The following is a 27,840-nucleotide window of genomic DNA, read 5'->3' as shown; positions in this document are numbered from 1 at the left end:
TGTGGTATAATGGCTATTTGGTTGTTTATGTCAGCTTCTTTCATCACTCATTTCAGTGGCCTCAGAGTCAACTTTTCTATAGTTACTTGTACAGAAATAAACCCCCCCAAACCAGGGAACTATATTCTAAGGTCTCTTGAAAAACCCAGAGAAACTTCCCTTTTTCCTAGCAGGGGCTGAAGCTAAGGTTCCTTAACTAATATTAACTTTCAATATTTTGGGGCATAGATCCATGGCTTTTAAGATGTAATTATGTGCTCCCGTAAGATGAGACAATATCTCTCATCATAGAAAGCAAAGAACAGAAGTTGCAATGAGGACAAACATGAGGCATGTGTGGCTCTCTCCTCTATTTTACATTTGGTGGGCTTTTCTGATTATGCTACCCTTTTTACTTAACTGTGAGGTAGCTACAAAATTCTCATCAGCTTAGCAATGCAGGCAGCCACTCTCAATTAACTGGAGTTGAAGTGTGATTTGAAATCAGTCTGCAATTAAGGAACTCCTTTTTAGTTATTCCTTTTAGAAATGGGTGAGGTATCAGGGGAAAGGAAGGAAAGTGAAGCAGAGGCATGTATACAAAGGGGAGTGAGTTTCTAGGACACCAGATCTCCTTACTCTTCTCTCTTTCCAGATCATATGTTCCCGTATGAACAAAATGTTTGATTATAATAAAAATATTAGCTTTAGCCATTGAAATATACTGCATGTAAATACATCTCATGATAATACAAATTATAACACTTATACATATAATTAAATGTCAGATTAATTTTGCCATATTTTATTTCAATTTTAAAACTTTGTTCAGACTTGTTCAGTATTCATAATCTACTGCTCATAGCTCAAGAGCTCACAATTTTGAGAAGATCAGAGTAAACGAACATAGATTAAAAACTCTGGAGGTGAAGGGCTTCCATCAGCGATATACATTTTAAAATGGCAGCATGCATCTGTCCTTCCTGCCCTTGCTTGTCACACCTCAATCTACGGACACTAGGTGGAAAAGGTAGAACACACTGGTAGTCTTCCCACTTCTTTTGGTCATAATGACTAAGTCAGTTGGCACACAAGTGAAGATCTCCCATAGTCTGTTTCCACTGAATGCCGTTTAAGTCAAACAAGGTTGCTGACCCCTCTTGGCTAGGCTCAATTCTCTTGCTCCAGTAGAAGGAAGATAGGGATAAAAGAGAAGAACTTTTTCAGTGGACCAGTAGGAAGACAGGCGAGGTATAGCAAGTCTAGTGCAAAGACAGGTGATCACAGTGTTGTAGAGAGGTAGCTGTGTAGTGAAGAAGCCAGCTCTGGAAAACAGTGAAACAAGGGAGGAATTCCAGGACACAGCTGGGCAAAAAGGAGAAGCCAGGTCCAAACCACACAGATAATTGGCAATGTGGCTAATCCATTCATAATTTAGTGATAGTATGGTTTAAAATATTTCTTCATCTGGCTATCTCCTACGTGTCCTTCAAGACTCAACTCAAGTGTCACCTCTTCCAGTAAGCGTTCTCTGAACCCCAGTATAATTTTGATGCCAATCCAATGTGCTCCCACAGCACCCTGTATTTACTATTATCATTGCACTCTTCTCACTGTACTACAATTGTTTACATATTTCCCCCATTAGACTGAAGGCTCTTCAAAGATAGGGGCCACATCCTATTTGTTATATTTTTATTCTCACTGCCTAGCAGATAGTAGGAGCTCAATAAATGTTTGCTAAATGCATATAGAGGCATACTTGTGTTATCTGACACTAATTATAACTCATTAAAAATTTTTTTCTTGGTGCCAACTGATCTCATCTTTCACACATTTTTAAGTACAAAGAAAAAAACTTGCTATACTATATTATGATCACGGTACTCTTGCTAACCCCCCAAAATTATAAATGAAACAAACATATCAATCTGCTTTTTAATTCTAAAGTAATAATAAAGTTATATACTTACATTCAAAAGCTTCTTCACTATCATTATCTTCATCTGAACTGATTTCAGCATATTTTGGTTTTTCATTAACTGTGCTACGCTTGCGTTTATTCATTTTCACACGTTCACAAAGTGGCATGGTGGATTCAATTTCTGCCAGGAGTTCGGGGGGTAATTCTTTTAACACTGATTGATCTATACTACCTATTAATAAAAGGTAAGAAAAAATATAAATCTGAAGATAAAAGGGAAATTTTAACTAAATTAAGCACAATGAAATATTAATATTTATGTAAGTTTTCTAAGTCACTTTTGTATTTTAATAAGACACGTTCATATTTACAACTGTAACAGTCTTAATCCTAAACTGATAATGCAGCTTTTAATACATATATCATCATATAGCAACTTTTAAAATACATACTTATTATCATAGCAACGGAGGGTAGTTATATCATCAATTTTTACTACAATTAGTGCCTTCATTTGTCTGCATTGACTAAAAACTTTCTGAAACTAGAGATCCACTTGCATTATCAGGTGTATTTGTAGTCGGGGGTACATCTCACATTCTTGGTAGCACCCAAATTTGTTTTATAGAGGTCTGGAGCAGTTAGTTTGAAAGCAATGCTATCCATCAGTACAGATGAGAAGAGTTGGAAGACACTTATCACCTCATTCTCTTCTACTTAACACTTGCTTCTCATCCGCTATCATCCTGGTGGCCCTGTGCCGTGGCTGTGACAAGAGTTTTATATGCTTTTACCCATCACTGTCTATTTGAGAGGCACGGTAATGCCTTTACTGTTACGGAAAATTTCCTCAAACAGATAAACCAAAATATGCATTTAACTGAACATAACAGGAACATGAAAGGCAAGATAAATGGAAAACAATACTTTAATATATAAATGTCAATAACTGAAAAGAGTAAATTCAAGCCTGTTATGAAATAAATTCATATTTTTCCATGAAAGAGTAAAGACAGGATAAACATATATCAACAAAATATAATTAGAACTACTAACATAATATTAACTATTTAATCCTACACACATATACACAAACACACAAACAGCTGCTATGAAGAAATAAATCCATAACATCCTGTTGAGAGCTTAAAAATAAAGCAGAACTAGAAAAAGTTATTTATTCAGGATAATTTGTCCTTGATGCCTAAAGATGACGATTTAAACTTAACCATGCAAATCTTTGAGTGGAAGTATAAAAATGATGTCTTACCTGCTAAATTTTAAGAACTGGGAGCAAAGAGTACCTTAGTGGTTTACAGCAGGAAGTATTAGTAACTATAATCAACATTAAGACTATAACATTCAAATGATAATAAAGAATAAAAATAAATAATTCCAAAAATAAATGGGTACTGATTAAGACAATTTAAAAGCCTCCAGAATATACAATACTAATAATATAAGAATATGAAACATAAATTATTAATCTCAAATGAAGAATAATCCTTTTTTTATTCATCATGAAACTTTTATTCAACATCATGGAGTTATTTCAGTAACTGTTAACCTCTATTCTTCTAAGGACACGCACAGCAACAATTTTACCCAACAAAGACGTAACATTCGTGACTAGTAATATTCCAAAGACTTCATTGCTTGGAATTGTGACATATTCATGTTGAGTTTAACTTATCTGTGTCATTTTCAAATCATGTTACATTTCTTTGTTCTGTCTTTCTTAATTTAACTGTATCTTATCAGTGAGCTCCACTTTTTAGAATATTATTAGAGGTAAAAAATCAACTTTAGCTTTGGATCGTCAGTATCTTCAACCCCACAAGGTAAACACACTGTTCATCTCATTTAGAAGTCCTTAATGCTCTGAGCACCTCTAACTAACTAAATATGTGGTTTTTTGATGGAAGGATCATATCTTCTAGTATGTATCTTCCCCTTTCCACATGACCTACAATATTAAGTATGTATATATAGATGGTCAATAAATGATTTCTGACTCTTTGGTTCACAATTACTTATGTTCACTTACAGATGTACTTCCTGTATAATTTCAGAATTGCTATATTTTATACAAATGAAGACAGTTCCAAATTTTTTTTAATGGAAATTCTTTTTTGTACTACATGAAACATAACCTTTTGGAGTCTATAAATATGGATAACCCAAAGTATTTGGCTTTTAGTTCACCATGAGATTTTTTTTTAAGAAGCAGATTTACCTAATTGTTATGTTCTGCTTAAATTTCCATTCACAAAGATATGCTGACTTGATAAAATATCATAGAATTATTCTGCAGATAAATATACAATAAATAATCAAGGGTTAAGATATGTATGGGTACTTGCACTCTCCTTACAATGGTTTATTATATCCCAAGAACAAGGACTCTGCTCTCTTTGTTCTCTTTTTAAAAAAAAAAAATCAGCACAATAGCCAAATACAGAAAATTTATGTCTTATATCTGATAAAGCAGGTAACAAAGTTTATTCATTGTAGTTTACCATTTCTTATTCCCTAAATTAAAAATAATACTATCAGATTTAAGAGCTCTACTATTCTGCACATCATTTTAACCGCTGTACAACTCTGAAAGTTACGGCAGTATATTTCAAAGACCAACTGTTCCACTTCTAAAGATGACCAACTTAAAAAAAAAAAAAACCCAGCAATGGTTAATGTCTCTCAGTATACTGTCCTCCAAAAGTGGACTGCCTCATTTTGAATAGAAATATCTCTTCCACAGTTTTATGTATTTTCTGTATTTCTTCCTTTTCATAAAACACTTTATAAATTGACTCAGCAAGGTCCCTTGATTATAAAGGGTAAGCAATAAAATGCCTGACATTCCCATACTCACACTCAGGATCTTTAATACATGAAAGTTTGGATAACTGACTCAGCTTCAAGAGAAATGAAAAAAGCGTGAGTACTGCAAATGATCCCTAGAACATATCTGGTTACGTTCTTTTCCCTGAATTAGGTAGGAAATAGTCCTTTAAATAATGCAAATACAGTGTTTAACTGGCTACCTCTTAATACGTTGATGATTTTAGAGATTATTGTTGTTTGCTGAGCTATTTGTTCTTAAAACCTTCAGACTGCTAATACTTTATGATTATCTTTCTCACCTCATTTCTCTCGTCCCAGCTACTTTATGCTTTACATCAGGTTGTTTGAAATACCACAAAATTTTAACTTAGTGGCTTAAGGGATAATGCCATTTAGTCACAATTTTGTTTGGCACCACACTTCTGTAGATATATATTCCATTAGATACAGTGTATCTCTGTTTTCTGGCTCTAATAAAGCTAAAGAATACATTTAATTCTAGATGTGCTACATTTTAGCAACCTTGGTTTTCCAGTATAAATCACTCATACTAGCTAGCACATTTACCAGATTATTAAAACCAGAAGTCATCAAAAGACTTAAAAGTCCCGAAGAGTCACTGATTTGATAACTAACATTGTGTTCTGTCTGTTTCTTTAAATGCGGAAACCCTGAGATTAAAATAAATCACTTCAATCAATGAACTCTTTAGGACTGAAGCTTCAGACAATGGAAGCCAGTCATGTTCAGAAACAAACCAAGAAACTCACATAAACCTCCAAATTTGGTAAGTCATAAAAAAACCTTGAGTAGGCATAATGTAGTTCAGTGACAATCCTTCCAATAACCTAGCACAAATGGATCTTTTACTTCAATCAGGGTCAAAAAGAAAAAAAAAAGTTCAGAAGTGCAGGTTGTCAATCTGCCCCTCTTGGAATCCTAAGTTAATATGGTTTGAAGACATGTATTTTTTGGTGCAAATGGTTTCTAAATGCAAGTCAACTTCTTTATTTGAAGCCACTAATAGGAAGAGCATCCAAAGAGTATGAAATGCTGATGACACAGCCTTGAAAAAAGTTAACATTTGGGAGGCAGAAACAAAGGGAGGCAACGTGAAGAGAAGCTGAAAAAACGTGGGGTTTAACTATGAGACCAGAACACTGAATGTTCCTTCCACAGGCACCCCCAACGTTACCTAATCTGATGCAGAACAAGGGGTGAAGAGGAAGACTGTGCACTAACAGCCAAAATCCAAAGTGAACGTAGGGACATTGAATATTGATGAATAAAAGTTCTGACGTCACAAAACACTGACCTTAGACAAAGAACTCTGACGTGTATTTTATCAATTATTTGGAAAGAGCAATAGCAAACTAGGAAAAAGGAGATATTACTTTTTGGTGCTAAGGCTCCTTGGTTGAGTGAAAATGAGGGGAGTGAAATTCACATCTTCTACAGTAGATGTTAACAGTCATCAGGATAATAAGGGTGTTGGATCTGTTTATAACTGAAGAGGAGGTCTTAATTTAAGGAAAGAGGGGATCAGGTAGACTACACCCTCTAGAAGAAAAGGATCAAGAAATAACTGAAAGGTATGTTTTTTTGTGATGGTTCAGGATAAAAAGAAATGATGTATAATGAGATAATCATGTTTAAAGTTGTCATAATTTTGGTAAAGAGGCAGAAATCCTAAGCATTAGCTAGAAGCTTGTTCAGGATTATTATTATTTTTTAATTTAAAAAGAAAGACTAGTTATTCATTTGTGGCTATGGAGCAGTCATCAGGGTCAAATTTGAAGCTATTCTCTTCCTGATGGTCTTTGAGAAATACTCCTGAAACTAATGTAAATCATCATTATATAATCACTATATAAAGAATGCTGTAACCTAAGAACTGGCAAGTCTCCCTTTAAATTTTAGCCAGCAATTTTTCAAGTTGCAGATTGTGACCCATAAGCAAGTTGTGGAATCAGTTTTGTAGGTGTTGACTAGCAATATGTTTAAAATGAAAGAGAAGATGTTAGTGTTATGCCTGTAGTAAAGGTAGGTGTTGTTATTATGTGTTTGTATGTGCATATTAGGTCACAACATGCATCTTATTTGTCTTAGGTCACAATCAAACTTTATGGTTGCCATGTTTCTCAAAACAGGAATCAATTCAAATTGAAAAGGTCCTTCTAACTTAATCTACCCAATGTTTCTTTTTTTCTTTTTTTTTGGCCATGCCAGGCAGCTTGGGGGATTTTAGTTCCCTGACCAGCGATTGAACCCCCCTGCAACGGAAGCGTGGAGCCCTAACCACAGGACCGCCAGGGAATTCCCAGCCCATTGTTTCTTAAACTACAGGTTCAGTGAAAAATAAACTATAATTTAAATAATATACTCAAATCAAAGTGATTCTACTCATTATAAGTTGACAGAATATTCACTACCTTAAGTTGATAGAATATTCACTACCTTATGTTGATAGAATATTCACTACCTTGTATCAGAGAACTTAATTATCTACATTTTTAAGTCTGATATAAAAGTTGCCAATACTACACTTTTGAAGCCCTGTTACAATAAAACCTTGGATACTCAGAAATTACTCTTTTAATTATTTTTTATGTAAACCTTTCTAAAAAAGCACTTTATGCATCTTTTTTTAACAAGACAAGTTTCTTGACTCATGATCATCATTGAAAAGATCAAGTTTTCCACTTTGCTTTACATGGCAATGCCTTTAGGAGTTAACTGCTATGCATAAGACTGTTTGAAATGATATAAAATGATCTATGCTTTCCTTCTGAGTTCTGTAGGTCTGCTTGCAATTTGCTGAAATGTGTACACTCAGATTCTGCTAACAGTGTAGATAGAATATATAACACACAGCAAATGGTGTTCAAATCCTTCAACCCATTTATACCATCCTTGGAAATTTATTCCAAGGAAATTTGTATAACAAAAGGTTCTATGAAGAAAGATGTTTAGATCAGTTTTATCTATTGTAATATCAAAATGTCCAACAACAGGGGAACACAGTGGAAGAGTAAATCATATTAAGTATAATTATGAACAATGTTAGTACAGAGATAGTAAATGTAAAGAAAACAGAATGCAAAATGATAGGTATACTACATTGCACCTTTGTAAAAGATATTTGTAACAGGAGTTGAAGGAAATGAATGCTAATATTATACCAACTTGAGATGAATTTTCCTAAAGAAATAAAAGTTATATTTTATGGAAACAAGAAAAAGGTCAATGATTATTTGTGAGGGATTAGGAGGTATTTCATGAACACAGTGGGTTTTCAACAGAGATGAGGTGGACTGAGGTAGAGGATGGAGAACAGGGGACAAGCACTAGGAACTGGTAGCCCTTTTACAGCATTCCAGCTCTGTCTGCTCTGGACAGAGCATGATATTCAATAGGGAGAAAAAGTAGGTAAGCCCATGAAAGTAGGTAGGGTTTAGATGTTACAGTCTTTTTGAGGAGGGACAGAATCAGAATGTACTTTAGAAATGTTACTCTAGCAGTAATTTGTGGGATGGACTGGAAGGGGAAAGACATTAGAAAGGAAATCTTCTAAAAGATATTCAATATGTCTCGGGAAAAAAGTAAGTAGATGCCATGAATTTAACCATTTTCGAAAAGTGGTAATGTTACTATTATATACTTATCATGCCAAACTTTAGAAAGGAATATTTAGCTCAAGATAATATTAACTATTTAACATGTTTAAGATCACGAAGAAACCAGAAAATATGAAATCAAGGACAACAAAATTCACTGTTGACATCTGTTATTTAAATATTTTAATCAATTTGATCAAGTATTAAACTATGTTTATTAGCTATTCAATTAACTACTATTAAATTAGGTTGAATACGTAGGGAATTTTAGCAACATTTATTTTATAATATGCTAGAAAAACATTTTCTAACAACACTAGGAATGGCATATTTCCTGATTATGTTTTTACTACTAATGGCTGTAAAACAATGTTTAATTTTAACTAATCTACTCTTACCTTACTTCTGCCACATTGTACTCTAAATTAGCCAAATGTTTAACTTCTCTAAACTTGTAGTGCTTTTTCCTTCTGCCCTTGTGCTAAAAACACATGTGATTCCTTATTCCTCTGGATTCATATACACCTTTTTTCTTAAGAATATTACACTGTCACTGTATCTTTAGTTACCCATATTCTCCATGAGATCATAAGCTTGATAAAGTCACAGACTTGTGTTCCAGTTTGCATCATCTAGCAACGCATGGGATGTTGAAGATGGCCATAAATATTTATTGAATGATTAGTGTAATCATTAGAATAAATTTATGAGATTTTTCAAGAAATTTTTCCAATTGAAAATTCTTTTTTAAACCCTGAAAGCAGTTCTTAGTTGTTCTACATTGACAATTACAGAGAAGTTATCCACAAAATGAAAAGATGGGAGAGAAGATTTCATAATTGACATGCAACAAGTATAAAATATTTAAAGGTAATTTCAGCCTGTATACACTTGTTATATGTTTATATTTAATATATCAATTATATATTAATATACGAATAACATATATAATTCTACTACATAAAACTAAGTGCTCACAAATATTAAATATCCTGGCAAAAATATTATATTTGGCTAATTTCATACTACATTTATAAATATTGGATAAAAAATAGGAAAATAATTCAAAACTCTATCTAGATCAGTCTTTTTAATACTCAAATGATAGTGTGAAATACAAATTTTGAGTCTCATTTGCTACAGAATAAGGAATCTAGTTATCAGATGCACCTATATAAAATTTCAATTTTATATTTATATTATGTTCAGCAAACTAAAGCCCTGTGAGTCAAATTTGCCCCATCACCTGTTTTTGTATATAAAGTTTCATTAGAATACACTGACACACAATCATTTACATATTGTCTATCCCTGCTTTCGTACTACAATGTTAGAGATAAGTGGCCTACAAAGCCTAACATATTTTACTATCTGGGCCTTTACACAAGAAGTTTGCCTACCCCCAATTTATATCCTGTTATACTTTATTCAATATGAAACAAAGTGCCACCCAGCCTGCAAGTGCAGTCACTATATAGGTATATTCTGCACAGTTTAGGCCATTGCAAATTGGTTTATTTAATGAAGACAAAATACCAAGGAGTTGGTTTAAAGCAACTGAAAGAACACTGTTACAAATGAAGAATGCACAAGAAAAGATTTTAAGAAAACTCTTGTTTTAAGCACCATGGTTTTGATATTGTGCAGTTGTCAAATTACCATGAGGAAGAACTACAAAAGGAAACATTTTATTTTAGAAGTTTTTTATGTAAATGACAATTTACTACTACCTAATATAGAAACTAGGAGCAGGGATCATAAGATCCTTTCCTTAATATATATACACAGTGAGAAAAAGAAATGACAGAAGCACAACCTAACTTGCTTCAAGGAACTAGAAAAAGAAGAATAAAGTAGAAAAAGAAGAATAAAGTAGAAAAAGAAGAATAAACTAAGCCCAAAGTTAGTAGAAGAAGGAAGGAAATAACAAACACCATGGCAGAAATAAACAAAAATGAGACTAAAAAGAGAATAGCAAAGATCAATGAAAGTAAGACTTGGATTTTTGAAAAGATAAACAAAGTAGACAAGCCTTTAGCTATGCTTACCAAGAAAAAAAAAAAAGACTCAAATAAAATTAAAAATGAAAGGGGAGACATTACAACTGATACCACACAAATACAAAGGACTGTAAGAGACTACTACGAACAATTATACACCAACAAATTGGACAACCTAGAAGAATGAATAAATTCCTACAAACATATAATCTACCAAGATTAAATCATGAAGATATAGAAAATCTGAACAGACCAATTACTAGGTGACTGGTCCCAAAAACCTCCCAACAAAGAAAACCCCAGGACATATGACTTCCCTGGTGAATTCTACCACACATTTAAAGAAGAATTAATAACCAATTCTTCTCAAACTCTTCTAAAAATAGAAGAGGAGGAAACAGCTCCAAGCTCATTTTACAAAGCCAGCATTCCCCTATACCAAAATCAGACAAGGGCACTACAAGAAAAGAAAAATTACACGGCAATATCCCTGATGAACAGAGATCCAGAAGTCCTCAACAAAATATTAGCAATAAAAAGATCACATACCATGATCAAATGTGATTTATTGCAGGGATGCAAGGAAGGTTCAACATCCACAAATCAATCAATGATACACCACGTTAACAAAGTGAGGATAAAAATCATGATTATCTCAATAGATGCATTAAAAAAACATTTGACAAAATTCAACATCCATTCACAATAAAAACTCTCAACAAAATGGGTACAGAGGGAATGTACATCAACATTATAAAGGCCACATATGACAAGCCCACAGCTAACATTATACTCAATGGTGAAAAGATGAAAGTTTTCATTCTAAGATCAGGAACAAGATAAGGATGGCCACTCTTGCCACTTTTATTCAACATAGTACTGAAAGTCCTAGACAGAGCAACTAGGCAAGAAAAAGAAATAAAAGGCATCCAAATCAGAAAGGAAGAAGTAAAACTGTCACTATTTGCAGATGACATGTTATTATACACAGAAAACCCTAAAGACTATACCACAACTGATAGAACTAATAAACAAATTCAGTAAATTTGCAGGATACAAATTCAATATACAAAATTCAGTTCTTTTTTGATACACTAACAAACTTCCAGAAAGAGAAATTAAGATAATTTCATTTATAACTTCATCAAAAAGAATAAAACATCTAGGAATAAACTTAACCAAGGAGGTGAAAGATCTGTATACTGAAAACTGTAAGGCATAGTTGATGAAAGAAACTGAAGAAGACACAAATAAATGGAAAAATATTCCATCCTCATGGACTGGAAGAATTAATATTGTTAAAATGTCCATACCACCCAAAGCAATCTACAGATTCAATGCAATGCAATTCCTATCAAAATTCCAATGGCATTTTTCAGAGAAATAGAACAAACAATCCTAAAATTTGTGTAGAACCACAAAACAGACAAAGAGTAAAGCAATTTTGAGAAAGAAGAACAAAGCTGGGGGCACCACACTTACTGATTTCAAACTATATTACAAAGATACAGCAATTTCAGTGGTATGGTGTTGGCATAAAAACAGAGACATAGATCAATGGAAGAGAACAGAGAGTCCAGAAATAAACTCATGCACATATGGTCAATTAATTTACCAAAAAGGCACCAAGAATATTCAATGGGAAAATGATAGTCACTTCATTAAATCGTGTTGGAAAAACTGGACAGCCACATGCAAAAAAATGAAACTGGACAGCTATCTTACACCATACACAAAAATCAACTCAAAATTGATTAAAGACTTGAATGTAAGACCCAAAACAATGAAATTCCTAGAAGAAAACACGCGGTAAGCTCCTTGACATTGGTCCTGGCAATGATTTTTACCAAAAGCAAGACAACAAAAGCAAAAATAAACAAATGGGACTACATCAAACTAAAAAGCTTTTGCATAGCAAAGGAAACCATCAACAAAACAAGGCAACCTACTGAATAGGAGAAAACATTTGCAAATCCAATGTCTGATAAGGGGCTAATATCTAAAACATATGAAGAACTCATACAACTCAATACGTAAAGTAACCAAACAATCCAATTAAAAAATGGGCAGAGGATCTGAACAGACATTTTTCCAAAGAAGACATACAGATGGCCAACAAGTATATGAAAAGGTGCTCAATATCACTAATCATGAGGGAAATGAAAATCAAAACCATGAGATATCACCTCACACCTGTTAGAATGGTTATTATGAAAATGACAACAGATAAGTGTTGATGAGAATGTGGACAAAAGGGAACCCTTATGTACTGCTGGTGGGAATGTAAATGGGTACAGCTATTATGGAAAACAGTATGGAGGTTCCTTAAAAAATTAAAAATAGAACTACCATATGATTGGGCAATTCTACTTTTGGTTATATATCTGAAGGAAATGGAACCATTATCTCAAAGATATCTGTACTTCCATTTTCACTGTAGCAGTATTTGTAATAGCCAAGACATGGGAAAAAAACCTAAGTTGTTTAGCTCATTGATGGGTGAATAAAGAAAATGTGGCATATAGACACAATGGGATATTACTCAACCAAAAAAAGAAGTTAATCCTGCCATTTGCAACAACATGGGTGGACTCTGATGGCATTATGCTAAGACAGATAAATAAGTTAGAGAGAGAAAGACAAATACTGTATGATCTCACTTATACGTAGAATCTAACAAAAACAGAATTCACAGAAGCAAAGAACAGATTGATCTTTGCAATCTGTAGGAGGTGGATGAAATGGGTAAAGGTAGTCAAAAGGTAAAAACTTCCAGTTATAAGATAAATAAGTTCTGGGAATACAATGTACAGCATGAGATGATGGATGTTAACTAAACTTACTGTGGTAATCATTTCACAATAAATACGTATAGTCAGCCCTTCATATCTGCGGATGGGGAACCTGCGGATACAAAGAGTTGACTGTATGATACCATTTTATATAGGGACCTGAAAGCATCTGTGAGGGGTCCTGGAACCAACTCCCTGTGGATACCGAGAGATGACTGTATATCAAATCATTATTTTATATACCTTAAACTAAAACAACGTTATATGTTAATTTTATCTCAATAAAACTGGAATGAAATAAATGATGGCAGCAATGTTTTCAGATATACACTGAATATAAAGTATGTATACACAAGTGAGACTTATCTTAAAAAATTACTTCATTAGATAAATTCAATTAAAAATGGGATAACTGGGGCTTCCCTGGTGGTGCAGTGTTTGAGAGTCCGCCTGCCGATGCAGGGGACATGGGTTCGTGCCCCGGTCCAGGAAGATCCCACATGCCGCGGAGCGGCTGGGCCCGTGAGCCATGGCCGCTGAGCCTGTGCGTCCAGAGCCTGTGCTCCGCAACGAGAGAGGCCACAACAGTGAGAGGACCGTGTAATGCAAAAAAAAAAAAAAGGGATGACTACATTTCTTTATATAAAAAAACTAGACAAATTTTAGCTCTGACTATAAGATTCACTTTGGTCTTCATAACTGCACAAAGTAGGAAAAAAACTGGTTCCTCTATTTTAAAAGTGAATGAACTCTGAATCAGAGCTTTGAAAGGCTATGATTTGTTGAAGGTTCTGATTCCAGTGCTCTTTGAACTACAATGTATAATGGGCTTAACGGAATTGTCAAAAGTTAGCATGTCAGTAGTCAAAGAATGCTATTTTTTTGTAGGTGCAGAAGAGGATCCATATTTAAAAATTCATATTATATTGTATCATATTATATCATAGTATAGTACAGCATATACTGTTAACTCTAATATATATTACTCTAACATACTGAATTCTTAAAAAAACTACTGAAAACCTCCCCATACGAGAACTTGATACAGATATTAAGATAATGAATACCTACTTGATATACTATAATACATTATAATATGTATTATAACATACTGTATTATACTATATACAATAATATTAAAATATATTAACTATTTAATATAATACTATGATATACATACAATGTTACAGTTATCAAGTAGGTATTCATTATCTTAATATCTGTACCACGCTCTTGTAGGGGTGGGTTTCAAAAACATTTTTTAGAATGAGAGAATTCAGTATGTTGGAGTAATGTGTATTTCTTCATAAACAGTAGAGGGTTCTCTTAGAATTAATCATTTGTTTTCTCTCACCCTTCAACCATATATCTATTTCTACAGATAAGAAAACCTTATAGAAGCTATGACCTTAGCTGGCCTGAGATAATGAATGGGAAGGAAAGAGAACACTGCTAGCAAACTTCAATACATTTAATTTTTATGAAAAAATTCTACTTAATGAATCTCTTTAAATCAATAGTTATATCAATTATCTACTGAGTAATATCTGAACCAGAGAAATTCTATAAATAGAAATCATGGACAAAATTTTTCAAAGTATTGCTCTAAAATCACAAGTCAAGTGTGTATTATGCCAACTTCTGTAATAAATACTCTCCAAAAACTTCCTAAAGATAAAGCTAATGATAAAGTCTTTACGGAAACTAAAAGTTTTATTTTTTTAGAAAGGTATTTTATATATTGTTCAAATGAGCCAAAGTAAATTTCTACTGTAGCATAATTAAGGATTTTGAATATTATAATCATAACTACTTTACTGAGGATTTCTCAATTTAGGAATTCATAAACTATGCCAAAAATTCACTCAGAAACAGTACTTTCTCTCAGACTTACGAAGCCTAGAGTCCTAAACACAATCCAATACTACATAAAATATGAATGCTACATAAAAGGCAAAAACTAATTTTAGTGACCAACATTTTACTACAGTAGTAACTGAGGTGAAATAACTGCCTCTAATAATGACTGCAATCATTAACTAATCAAATGAGCACTATATTTTAAACACTATTGACTATTAGAGCTGTTAGATAACTTTTTAGTTTAAAGGCCATGATCTCAAATAACAGATGGTATGTTATATTCTTGAAAGCAGTAAGTGCAAATGATGGAAAACAATACACTATTAAGAAGGAAGTAAGGGGAGGAAGAAGAAAAAGTGATTTCCTTGGATATAAAGCTTAGGTATTTTGAGACACTCAGGAATTGTAAAAAACCAAAATCAAATTGTTATGGTGTGTAATTACAAATAATACACTGTTAGCAACACATACTGCAAATTAGTTAATGATCATGCCCAGACTTAAAGATGGTATAAGTTTATATTTTAATTTGGAGACATACTGTACATTAGGGTATATTAGGATAATATTTTAAGTAAAAATATTTTAACCATAAAGACATTATTTTTGCATTTAGTATACTGCTTGAAGTATATTTTAATAGATAGAAGATATTTTTTTTAATTTAAAGTTTTTACAAAGGTTATGTTGGTTCTCCACTCCCATCTCCCCTTGGCAAGGAAGAAACAAGGTGATGGTAAAAAGACTGGGAAGATAACAGCCCCAGGAAATCAGAACAGAATGGATTCTGAGCCAATCTTGTAACAGCTATAGAGCAAAATAAAGGTAAAGAATAAATTAAACAGACATGAATATGAGTAGGTCTCCTTTGGAGCTTAACAAAAACTAGTAGTTGACAGGGTGGAAAGAGGTATTACAAAGTTCAGGGAACAGCTGAAAATTATGTAGCTTTTGAGCTAGGATCTACAGGTGGGAACATAAAAGATACATATACAATTTTAATCTGCACACAAAAGCCTTTTCTAACATGGTAGCAATACAGTCTATTCATTAAACAGGCATTTAATATGCTCTTTTTTTTTTTGCGGTATGCGGGCCTCTCACTGTTGTGGCCTCTCCCGTTGCGGAGCACAGGCTCCGGACGCGCAGGCTCAGCGGCCATGGCTCACGGGCCCAGCCGCTCCGCGGCATGTGGGATCTTCCCGGACTGGGGAGCGAACCCATGTCCCCTGCATCAGCAGGCAGACTCTCAACCACTGCGCCACCAGGGAAGCGCAATATGCTCTTTTTACGTACTAGGTATTATGCTAGGTACTAGGGCATACACAGATCCCCACAGAAATAAAATTAAATGTAACAATGTCACTTTACATTTAATAAGTTCACACAACAGACAAAAGTAAGTAACCTATACTGGGAGTCATAAACCTATACCCCTACCATTCAAAATTTACCAGCTTAAAGCATATTCAAGGAATTTAAAATTACCCTAAAGGATGGCTATTTTAAATATGGGTATCAGATGAAATTTTATGGCTCTTCCAAGAAAGGAAAACCTACCAAGAATTCTGGCCCTAAGGATCAACAAAAAAGTATCCCAGCAATATTCAGTTTTTACTTAGAAAACACCAATATGTCAGAATATGTGATTTTCTGTGACTCTCTGAAGAAAATACCAAGTAATGTGTACTACAAAGCGTCAGTAATCCACAACTGGCCTTCCTATGCATGTAATTTAAAAAGTCCACAATTATATACCTCTGCTATTGTTAACTTAGTAGCAGAGATCTAAAATAAAAGCAAAATTAGTACATTGCTGAAAAGCAGATATTAATTCTATGGTATAAATAAAGCCAAAAAGATATCTACATGGGATCCCGAAATGAACCTAAGCATTGATGAAAAGGTTCACTTAATATAGTTGCATATATATTGATATATGTGTGTGTATATACATACATGCACATGCATACACACAAACACCGTACTCTAACAGGCAGACACACCCAGATTACTCACTAACATCAACATATCAAGTATATACATTTGTGTTAAAAGGTATATTTAGGAAAAACACTGGATTAGTACTAAAAACTTTGTATTCACAAGCAATGAAATCACATGTGGAAAAAACCAGGAGAAATAATACAGCAGTTACTAATTAGGAGCTATATTCATTTCTTGATATTCAGCTATAAGGATTCTTTGTTAGAACAGAGTTTAGAAAAGCAAGGCTGGCATAAATAAGCTGACAGAGGGCAGGGGAGAAAAAGATGGTCTAGATCAAGGGGACAAGAGGGTACCACTTTCCATCTTTCCATCTGACTCTTCTAAAGTTGTATAACTTATACTCTTTAGTTTATATATATAAGCCACTTCCAAACTTTCAGTGAAAATTAATAAAGACAATCTTTATCTAAAAGACAACAATTCTAGTGCAAGCTACTACATTCTAACAAGCTCTTTTACCTAAACGATTCTGAAAAGATGCATTCAAGTTAAATACTAAAGACTATTAATTAAAGCTAAAATCTTAATTAATTTTTATAGATCTGACAGCCGTAATTTAAAATCTGAAAGCTTCACTAAAATAGTACAAATATTAGTGATTCAGAGGCAATCTTTTTTCATTTTTGAAAGACAAAACCAAATAAATTAACAGTGAGAAAGTAAACGTTTGAGAAGACAAGAATAAAAACAGATTAGTCGTGACACGTTATTTATTCGAATACAGTTCTTAGTAGTAATACTGTTTTCAACGAACTTTTTTTGATAGAGAAGGTACAACGGCATTTTACAAAACTAATAACCAATACACCTTCTGTATCTCCTAATACATTAAGTGCAGTTACACAACTTTCTGTGATGATGCAAATGTTCTCTCTCTGTGTTAATAAGGTAAACACGTCACATGTTGCTACTGAAAATATAAATTTTAAATTGTATATAGTTTAAACTTAATAGCCTAAAGAGGCTAGTGACTGTCATATTGGACATCACAACTCTAGAGTTTCATGTATTTGTTTTTTTTTTTGGGGGGGGGGGGGGGTTTTTGTTTTTTGTTTTTTTGCGGTACGCTGGCCTCTCACTGTTGTGGCCTCTCCCGTTGCGGAGCACAGGCGCCGGACGCACAGGCTCAGCGGCCATGGCTTACGGGCCCAACCGCTCCGCGGCATGTGGGATCTTCCCGGACCGGGGCACGAACCCGTGTCCCCTGCATCGGCAGGCGGACTCTCAACCACTGCGCCACCAGGGAAGCCCCTCATGTATTTGTTAATAAGTATAAATCTAAGTTCTTAATGAACTTCTTTCATAGAATATGAATTTAAAAATCAAATAAACTATCACCTCTGTTGCCTTAAAAACGATATCCCAATCTATTTATATTGCATGGGCTAAACAGGTCTTACCACACAGCATCATTAAATTTTATATATACATATATAAAAAAATAGTATACAAAAGAACACAAAATAATATTTTCTATACAAACTGCCACTGTATTCTCAGCACTTAAGACTTTTTTTTCCTCCTGGAAACAATACTATTTATGTAACCAGAGAATTTAACTCAGAATCATGAGAAAAAAAACCACAAAAAACCCCCAAAACAAAACAAAACAAAAAAAACCCAAACAAATAAAAATACCAAAAAACCTTTAAAACTGATGATTTAACCCAATTTAAGAGGTAACTACCATTCCCTATTACTCTTCCACAGAAAAGGGTAAAACTACATATTTTAAAAAATGAAACATTCATAACTAATCACCTCCTCCACAAAAAGATGAAATAACCTTTTCTATAACTTTCTAAACTATATACATTCAAACTATTCATCAGTAATTAACTCAGAGACAGATCTGTGAGAAAACAATATTAAGAGACACTTAATATTCTTAAAAGAATTTATAATGTTGAGTTTTTTATACCATATAGTTTTACTGAGACTTTAGAAATTAAAACTCAGTCAATTTATTACCTAATTATAGAGAATGGATTCTCTCTACAGTCAAAATAACTTTTTAAAAAGTTGTTAAATACATCTATTTCAGTCATCCATTCAAATCATTCACTTGATTAGCAAGCAACTTTCAAAAATACTGAAATAATTAAACAGCAAAAGGAACTCTTCTCTGTGAACCAACAGTAAAAATCACGACTACGGTGAGTAGTAGGGGTGGGAGAAAAAGAATTTTCAATGAGAACTTTTTATCTATTATTACGGCAAATAATTTCACTGTTGTTTTATATTGTTCTTTCCATGCAGTAGTGTTTCAATTTTTGTAAATTTCCATTTTTTTTATCCATAGTAACCCTAAAACTTAAAAGAAAACTCACTAGAACACAGATGACATCAGAGTAAGTATTCTTACCTTTATTTGACTTTGATGGTTTATTCTTGATAGGTTTAAGGGAACTTCTTGATTTATCCTCTCTATCTTTAATAAGTTTCTGAACATCATCCAAAGACAGTTTTTGCAGGACTACTACAGGCTTAGCTCCTTTATTTAGATCTTCAACTAATCCCATTTTTTCTACTTTGTCTTTCTGCTCTCCTTTCATTTCCATTTTCTTTGTCTCCTGAGTAATATTGCCATCTTTATCCCTCTTGATTTTTGGAATGACAAAATTTTTCAATGCACCAGACCTGCCCCCCAACAAATAACTTGGAAATTCTGCCTTATTGTCAGGGTGTGTTTTATTACTGTCTACTTTACTCTTGTTACCCTCTGTCCTTTTGTCATCTTTACTATTTGGTGATTTAAAACCAGGCTTATCAGGTCTTGATTTATTAGAATCTCCTTGTTTAACACGAGGACTGTCAGGTCTTGCTTTCTGCTCCCCAGAAGATGGTCTTTCCCGTGAGTCCCCTGATTCATGTCTGTGTTTTCTTTCTATTTTATCAGGTTTTGAACCATCAGATTTAATGCCATGTTCATTTCTACTAGAGGATCTCAATGTTTCTGGTCTTCGAACCCTAGATTGATCCCCCCGGTGTCGTTCAGATTCACTCCTGTCATCTGACTTTTGTTTACTATCATGGTCACGTCTTAGTGACTCAGAAATAGATCGCCCATCAGGTCTCTGCTTTAAGGCTTCAGCTCTTTCTGATTTTAACCGAGGTGAATCAGATTTAATGTCCTGTTTATGTTTAGACACTTCAGGTTTTTTCTCTGTTGATGGCTTTCCAGAATCCCTCCTATTTTCATGCCTATGTTTTGGTGTTTCAGGCCGACCTTCAGTTTTTTGCTTTGGAGTTTCAGGTCGGCCCTCACCTTTCTGCTTTGGAGTTTCAGGCCGTCCATCACCCTTTTGTTTTGGGGTTTCAGGATGCCCATCACTCTTTTGTTTTGGAGTTTCAGGTCGGTTTTCACCCTTTTGCTTTGGGGTTTCGGGTCTTGACTTTGTTGTTTCTGATCTGCCATTATTTTGTTTGTTGTCATTTAACTTTGTGTCAGACACTCTGTTTTCATTCTGTTTAGGCTCGGCTGTGGTGCTCTCATTTTGTCTGGATTCGATCATTCTGTTCTCATTCTGTTTAGGTTCTTCTGTTTGCACCTCAATTTTAGTTTCTATCTTACTTTCACTAGATTTTGTCTCTACCAATCTGTTTTCATTTGGTTTAGACTCTGCCAATCTACTTTCGTTTTGTTTCGCTTCACTCTTTAAAAGCTCAGGATCAGACTTTTTTTTAGGAGTCTCAGGATGGTTTTCTGGTGTAGATTTAAGATTTCCAATAATATCTTCCTGAAGAACAGAAATAGGTGCATCATTACATTGTTTGATTTCTTCAGGCTTTTTTATGGAGTCTGAATCCTGAGTTACAGAGGCCTGAGAGTCCACTCTTCCTGCCTGATGAAGATCAATGCTAACCATTAATGCTGGCCTTGACCCATTTCCCGTAGAACCCGTCTCCTGAGAAGCTGGTCTATTACCTCCTGTAGCACCCCCAGCCTCCTGTGGGTAAGAATCTTGTTTTCTTTTTTTCAAAGGCTTATCTGAAATTCAAAGATAAATATTCAGTATCAGTAACAGACATATATTCTTATCTTATTAAAAACCATATGGACTTTGACTATTTTTTAAAGTCACATTTTTTAAAAATGTGGTGAATGCAAATGTCAATACACATATATAAAATAGTAGGCACGAATGGCATAATACTTTTAAACCAATGTTTGAGGAAATATTCATGCTTGCTGTACCTCAATAAACATTAACAAGTATAGTATAAAGATCATTTAAACTGCTAACTGAATAAAAACTACAAAGAGCCCCAAATTTGCCAACATACAAAACAGGGTGCTTTTGTCACATGTAAGAGAAGTATGGAAAAGAATAAAACTCAAAAGAAAATAGAAATCATGCCACTGGAAAATAGGTAAATGAGGAGAGTAAGAAAAAAAAAAAGAATTTAATAGTTTGTTATTAACCTTTGATCCAGGATTCAAATTCTTCAAGGTGTCAACAGCACAAATGGAATTTAAAAGCTAACACACAGTTAGAAGTATCTTTAGACAAGGAAACATAATTATAAAAATGAGAAGCATTATAATAAGAACTTTTTAGGTAAATGCTATCTTTCTTAAGCAACTTCAACTGAAGAAAAATGCTTCAGCTCTTCAACATAAAGTTCTAGGGGTCTATATACTGGCTTAAGAAGAAATTATTTACAGTATTTATGTGCAATTTAAAGACAAAAATACACACAAACACAAATCTACCACTATAATAAAATGTCATGGTATTTTTAACAGCTATGTATTTCTGTGCATGATTCCACTTGACTCAAGAGGCTCTTAGGTCATTTTCTATAAACTGAATTTCCAATTCTATAAATTGAATTTCCAATTAGGTCTTGGGAATCATAACATGATATATAACTATAACATTATAGCACCCTGAGACTTTGCCTGCTTTAATGATACTTGCTGAATTGCCTGGCTGTTTTAAAAGTTATTTTTAATCTTTTTTATTATTCAGGAGAATCTTTAGATTCTCTTATACTATTCATTAATGTGATACAGTATCACTTAAGGAAAAGATCACAAGGTGAAAAGTCAAAATGACCACTAAAAACAGCCCCTTAATATTAGGGAACCAAGTTCTGAAAAAAATGTTTTTAATAGTAATGATGCTTTTATACACCAAAGTTTCATCATTTTGTTTTGAAAGTGAGAAGTAGCAGTCCCTTACAGCTTACAATCTAATCAAATATTACTAAAATTTACTTCAGATATTTGCCAGTAATTTTTTGAAGAACTAAGCCATTCTGCTTTTTCAGTAATTCAGAAGTCAAATCTATCATCACATATACTCCACTTGCGAAATAACTACACGATGATAATAATAAAGTATATTATCATTAAACTGTTTTCCCTAGTTAAAACTAACCTGGTAAGAACTTATATGAAGCTTTCTGCATCAATACGTAAGAAAAAAGCACTTAGAATACTAATTTATAGAATTTTGCTTTTGAATGTTCTGCCACACAAAATCATCTTTATATCTTGCCAATGGGCACACCAAATAATTATTACCTCAAAAACAGGATGCTTGTAACCTTATACTTATCCCTTAAACTTCTATGATAAGCATTTAGAAAAAAATTTTAAGGATCTAGAAATTTAAATAGTATAATCTAATCTAAGATTTTTATATTTTTCAATGAAATATGCTTCATGAAAGTCATTAAAATGGTAACCTAAGCATACTTAAGAACTATTAATAACATAGATCTCAGGCATCTGAAGATCTCTCTTAAGAGATCTGTGGCTCATCCTAGAAATATGAACAATCTTTCAGAAGAACATTAAAATAACTTGAAGGCTAAATTTTAAAAGATTACAAAATACTTAATAATTAATAGATCATTAACCTCATTCTAATTTATCTTTCATTATTAAAATGGAAATTTAGCAAAGTGTTTAATTTCAAAGAAATTATCATGTTCGATTTAGTTATCTTTATAGATACTATGATTATTTATAATAAAAACATGAAAAGCATTTGCACATGAGTGGTGTATGAAGACTGGGGAAGATCTTATAATTTTCTCTACTATGCATAAAATATTGCTAAATATAAAGTTCAAATTTTTCAACTATTGAAAGGTACTACATCTGTTCTGTAAAACCTGGAAAAATTACATTACTGCTGCAAGAACTCCTGGATACGTTAAGAGCATGCAGGTTCTGATTCACTTCATCTGATTCAGTTCCACCACGAACTTATTCCTGTAAAGTGGCTCTGAATCAGCACAGGCCACTTTTGTCTATTCACTTTTGTTATCAGTCTTCATTATATAATAATCTTCACCTAATGATGGAAAGCCATCTCTATGAAGAATAATTTTAATATTTGGGACACTATTACCTGTAAGCCCTCTAAAGCACTGGGAGCCATAAAATTAGCTATCAAAATACAGGTGTTCCTGAAGAAAATGCATACAAAAAGATATAATTTTAAGACCAACAACACTTGTCATCTTGATACTGGTATTTTGAAAATAATATCTGGCCCTTAAAGAAATTGTGAACTCAATTGTGCTTGTACGAAACAAACTATATCACTTGCCTAAATCTACAAGTGATAAATGAAAACACTTAAAGCAAAAAGCAGAACAACTGTACACACAATAGCCAATTTTAAAAAATGAAAAAGTCCCATACCTAAACCACAGTACAGGCTAAGTGACTAATTGTCCTATTCCTGTCCCAAATCCCAGTCTCTTATTCCAAATGACAATAGATAATAATTAACTTCTAATCAGGGTTACAGTGCAAGAATATTTTAACATCATAAAAAACATTAGTGAAGCTAGACCATTCCTTATACTTGCTAACATGGAAAGTGGACCTTGGGAAAAGATGAAACAGGCAAAGATGAACAAAGAAACCCCCTCTTAAACAAGAGAAAGCAGGAATTTTCAGCACATGGAGATATTAATGTCTATGACAGCTCATCCCAGAAGCAAAGAAAAAGAGCCTTTTGAAATTAATTTATGTAATTACAGATGTTAAAAGTTTGAGCAAAAGACTGAGAAGAAGGTCCTTCAGGAATATTATAAAATATTAGGTTGCACAGAATTAACCTATCAGTGTATATAAATCTCTCCAAAGAAGAGAGAACAGGCCAAAGGAACATAAATATCTAGCAGCCAGAAAAGTGTCTTCTGTGTGTGCAACAGAGGTGTATTAGGTTATACCACAGCCTGTGTAAAATATTTCTAAGAGTATTCTATCTCTTTTCCTGAATTCCATAGTTATCAAACAACCATGTTTGCCAAACTTTCTAATCTATTTACAAGGTACAGGTTTTTGATTTATGGTCTATCGAGGGGAACGCTTCATTCATTCGTAACAAATGAATATAATGGGAAACAAGCTCAGAAACTAGAGCAGAGCACTCAGTAAAACCATGTATACCACACAAGTAGTCTTGTTTGCTCCTTGCTACCAGCAATAAAATAGTTATAAAAAAGTACTCAGTGTCAAACTTTAGAATACAGTAAATATCAATTTTACAATATACAGTAGTTCTAAAATGTAGTGGTAACTAGTGATAAATTCATTTCAAAGAAGTATTTCGTCTCTCAAGGGCCGACTGTAAGACTACCACTTCAGAAAACTTTACTTTTATTTATGACCTCACCTACAAACTTAGAGCAACGTACCAACCCTTTAATCTTTCCAAAATCTCAAGATAACTGCTTATATATAAAACACTATCTCATCATACAATGCAGAAGTTGAATATAAAATGACAAGATACAAATGTTAGCTGGTACCTAAAATTCCAAAGGCTTTCAAATAAAGCTGTCAGAAGGCAATTTAGAGATGACAGCACTAATATGAGGTTGGCCAAATCAGCATAACCAATTTGGAAAAACCATCTAAATCAAACTGAAAATCAGATAGTTCATCTTTTCCCTTAAATCTTCATAGAACCAGATACCTCTGTAAGTCAAATTACATTGTTTCAAAATTGTAAGTCAACTTTGCTCACTCAACTTTTCAATTATCTTTGTTATAGTCACACCATCAGAGATTACAGAGAAAACTGATAATTAAAATTAAAATATACATAACAAGTGTCAGGAAGAACAGTATGATGCTGTTTGTCGATTTTGTTTTAATCTCCCAAAGAAAAGTTAGTAGTCTAAAATAAGTTTGCTAACATGCAATTAGCATTATTTACTATCCTTATTTCCATTCAGTTTTTATAAGTAAAATCTTTGGTTTCAACAAATATGACAGAGTAAAAGTTCAAAAAAGTAAGAAAAAAAGTTCACCATTTCCTCTGCTTTCATTCCTACCAACAATCAGGTCATTAAAAAAAGATTATCCTCCTTTTAAAGAATATAATTTTCCAAAACACAGATTAAAACGTCATGCAAAAGTTCAGTTCTCAAGGCAACTAATATTTCTTGGTCAAGAAATTACAATTGTATATGTTTTCTGCAAAACTGTCACAGGACTCAGGAATTTTGGAAAGGTTAATATTATTGAGAGCAGCTGAATAATATTGCTCTCTTCATTTGACATGCGTATACTTTTATAAGAGGTTAGAGGAAGAGATATATATTGGAACACATAGAGTTATTTCCTAAATCCCACACTACTAAGCAAAGAGAAAAAGGGCAAGCAACACTTTATTTCATCTTTAATGTCCATGATTTGCTAGTTAAAAACAAAACAAAAAAACACCACCAGTTCCCTAGCCAATAAAATGAAGATTTCTAGCAATCTCTTTATTTGCATCTACCCGTGATTTACGCACTTAGCAAACACTGTAATACAACAATTACCAAATACAGTCTGTTTTTCCAGTAACATTAAAAAGAGACAAATGATAGACAGGAAACATAGTATGAATCTTCAGCATGTTTCTCAGCAGAGGAACACAATTATCTAGAAATGATCCTGTCACATAATGAACAAGATCATAGATAAAAATGAGCTCTAGTCAACATCAAGAAGTTTTGTTTTATAATGACCAAATAGAAACTCTAAGAACTATAAATTAATCTAGAATAGTTAACTATAAAATTAAATATTAAAGTATTCTTTGGTTTGAATGTTCAAATATGTATATGCGTCTACTGTAGAGACATCAAATTCATAAATTACTAATTTCAACCACTGATTCATTAGTCTCTCTAAAAATTTAAGAGATTTTATACATAATGTTCACCAAATAATCAAGAAATTAACAAAACTTACTTTGATTATAATTTTTATAAAGCACAAAAAGAAAGCCCATAAACTCATAGAACAGGTGTCTTGAAAACCCATCCTAATACACTAGTCAGACAAAAGAGAACACTTAACCATAATCACCAACAAAAGATCCCTGATTCTTAAAGTTTGCTATTTCATATTAAAATTCTTTCCTAATTTTTTTACTTAAAAAAACCTTCACATTTATTAAGAGATGACAGAATTAGAAACTAAGTGAAAAATCTAATCGCATAATAAACATACAAACTTTTCGTAAATGTAATGATTCAAAATAATTCTATAGCGGTTAACCTTGTTTTGGTAGAAAAAAGATAAAGATGCAAAATTCTATTAACATAACTTGTGGAAAACACATGTAATATAGAAATGCTTATGTTCATTTTAGTAGACAAACACAGATAAAATCACTTGGTATATAATAGGTGACAGATGTGTTATATAGAATTACCATATCTCAGATAGTGGTTTTAGATAAAAAATGAAATTAAGCTTTAACTTCTGAGGGACGAGCATTTTAGTAATAAAACCATAATTGAGGAGAAACATTAAAAATTATAAAATATAATGAGAAAAAGAAGAGTTACTTTAAAAAACTTTTTTGACATTATAATTAAATATTTGCCAAGAGCATGAAGTGGTAGTAATGAGACTATTTTACCTTTATCTTGAACTTCTTTTGAAAAGCGCTCCCTTTCAATAGCCGATTCTCTCTCTATTCGCTCAATTTCAGCCAATGCATCCAATTCCACTTCATCATATATAGGTCCCTGTTGTGATACCTGTTGCTGATTCTGTACCACAGAAGTCTGGGGCTGTTTTGTAGCAACTGAAGTGTTCTGCTGTAAAACAGGCACTTGATTTGCTGGAAGGAATGCTGTTTGTTCTTGCTGCGACAAACACTGAGCAGCATTTAGTGGGCGGTTTACATCCTGTGGAGTAATGGGTGTTTTTGAAGTCTGTCCTGGGTACTGCACATTAAAAGGAATATCATTTTCTGAAACATTGCTATTTTCCATACCAGAAAGCATATCCTCTTGCTGGTCCATGTCTGAAGACCTTACTCGAGAAAGTCTTAATGTAAGTTTAGTAGAGTCCTTGGATGGAGAGCTAATGATATCATACATTGCAGCTTTCTCACTCTGGTCTTTTTCATCCTTGCCTAATTTCATCTTCTTTTGCTTCTTTTGTTTTCTTTCTGGAGAATCTAACAAGATGTCTGGTGGAACATCTCGAGGTGATGAGCAAGGTAGAGACTGAGACTGTAGGATTAAAGGTGGTCTTGATCCTAGAAAAACAATTCAACAGGAACGAACAGTTGTGCTAGTTTTACATTTTCAGACAATGTGATAGACACATTAAATAAGTGACAATACAGTACCACTAGAAAAAATGTTAAATTATCTCATCCAAGCTACTTATTTACAGAATATGAAAAGAAAGCCTAAAGATGTGTTCCCCATGGTCTTTTTGCTTGCTGGCAGATGATCCAGGTTTGAATTAAAATATGAGTATTCCATCTTCCAGACCAGTATTATTTCTATTTTTTCACGTAAAAAATATAAATACTTAGCTT

The 27,840-nt window shown here is 33.3% G+C and overlaps 1 protein-coding gene across 3 annotated transcripts in view; it reads right to left on the bottom strand.

The window, feature by feature from the left end:
* The window catches only part of NIPBL (NIPBL cohesin loading factor), a 190,716-nt gene that overhangs the window by 70,880 nt on the left and 91,996 nt on the right, over nucleotides 1–27,840 (bottom strand). For all 3 annotated transcript variants that reach the window (XM_082650635.1, XM_082650636.1, XM_082650637.1), the window contains exons 9-11: nucleotides 26,926–27,552; nucleotides 19,398–21,023; nucleotides 1,953–2,135 (exon numbers count right to left, since the gene is read on the bottom strand). In XM_082650635.1, coding sequence (XP_082506761.1) covers nucleotides 1,953–2,135; nucleotides 19,398–21,023; nucleotides 26,926–27,552 — 2,436 coding nt within the window. The remainder of the gene's footprint in view (nucleotides 1–1,952; nucleotides 2,136–19,397; nucleotides 21,024–26,925; nucleotides 27,553–27,840) is intronic.

Source organism: Grampus griseus (genome assembly GCF_964374135.1).
Source record: "Grampus griseus genome assembly, chromosome: 3".
Classification (NCBI taxonomy): domain Eukaryota; kingdom Metazoa; phylum Chordata; class Mammalia; order Artiodactyla; family Delphinidae; genus Grampus; species Grampus griseus.
This window is presented reverse-complemented; position numbering and strand designations above follow the sequence as displayed.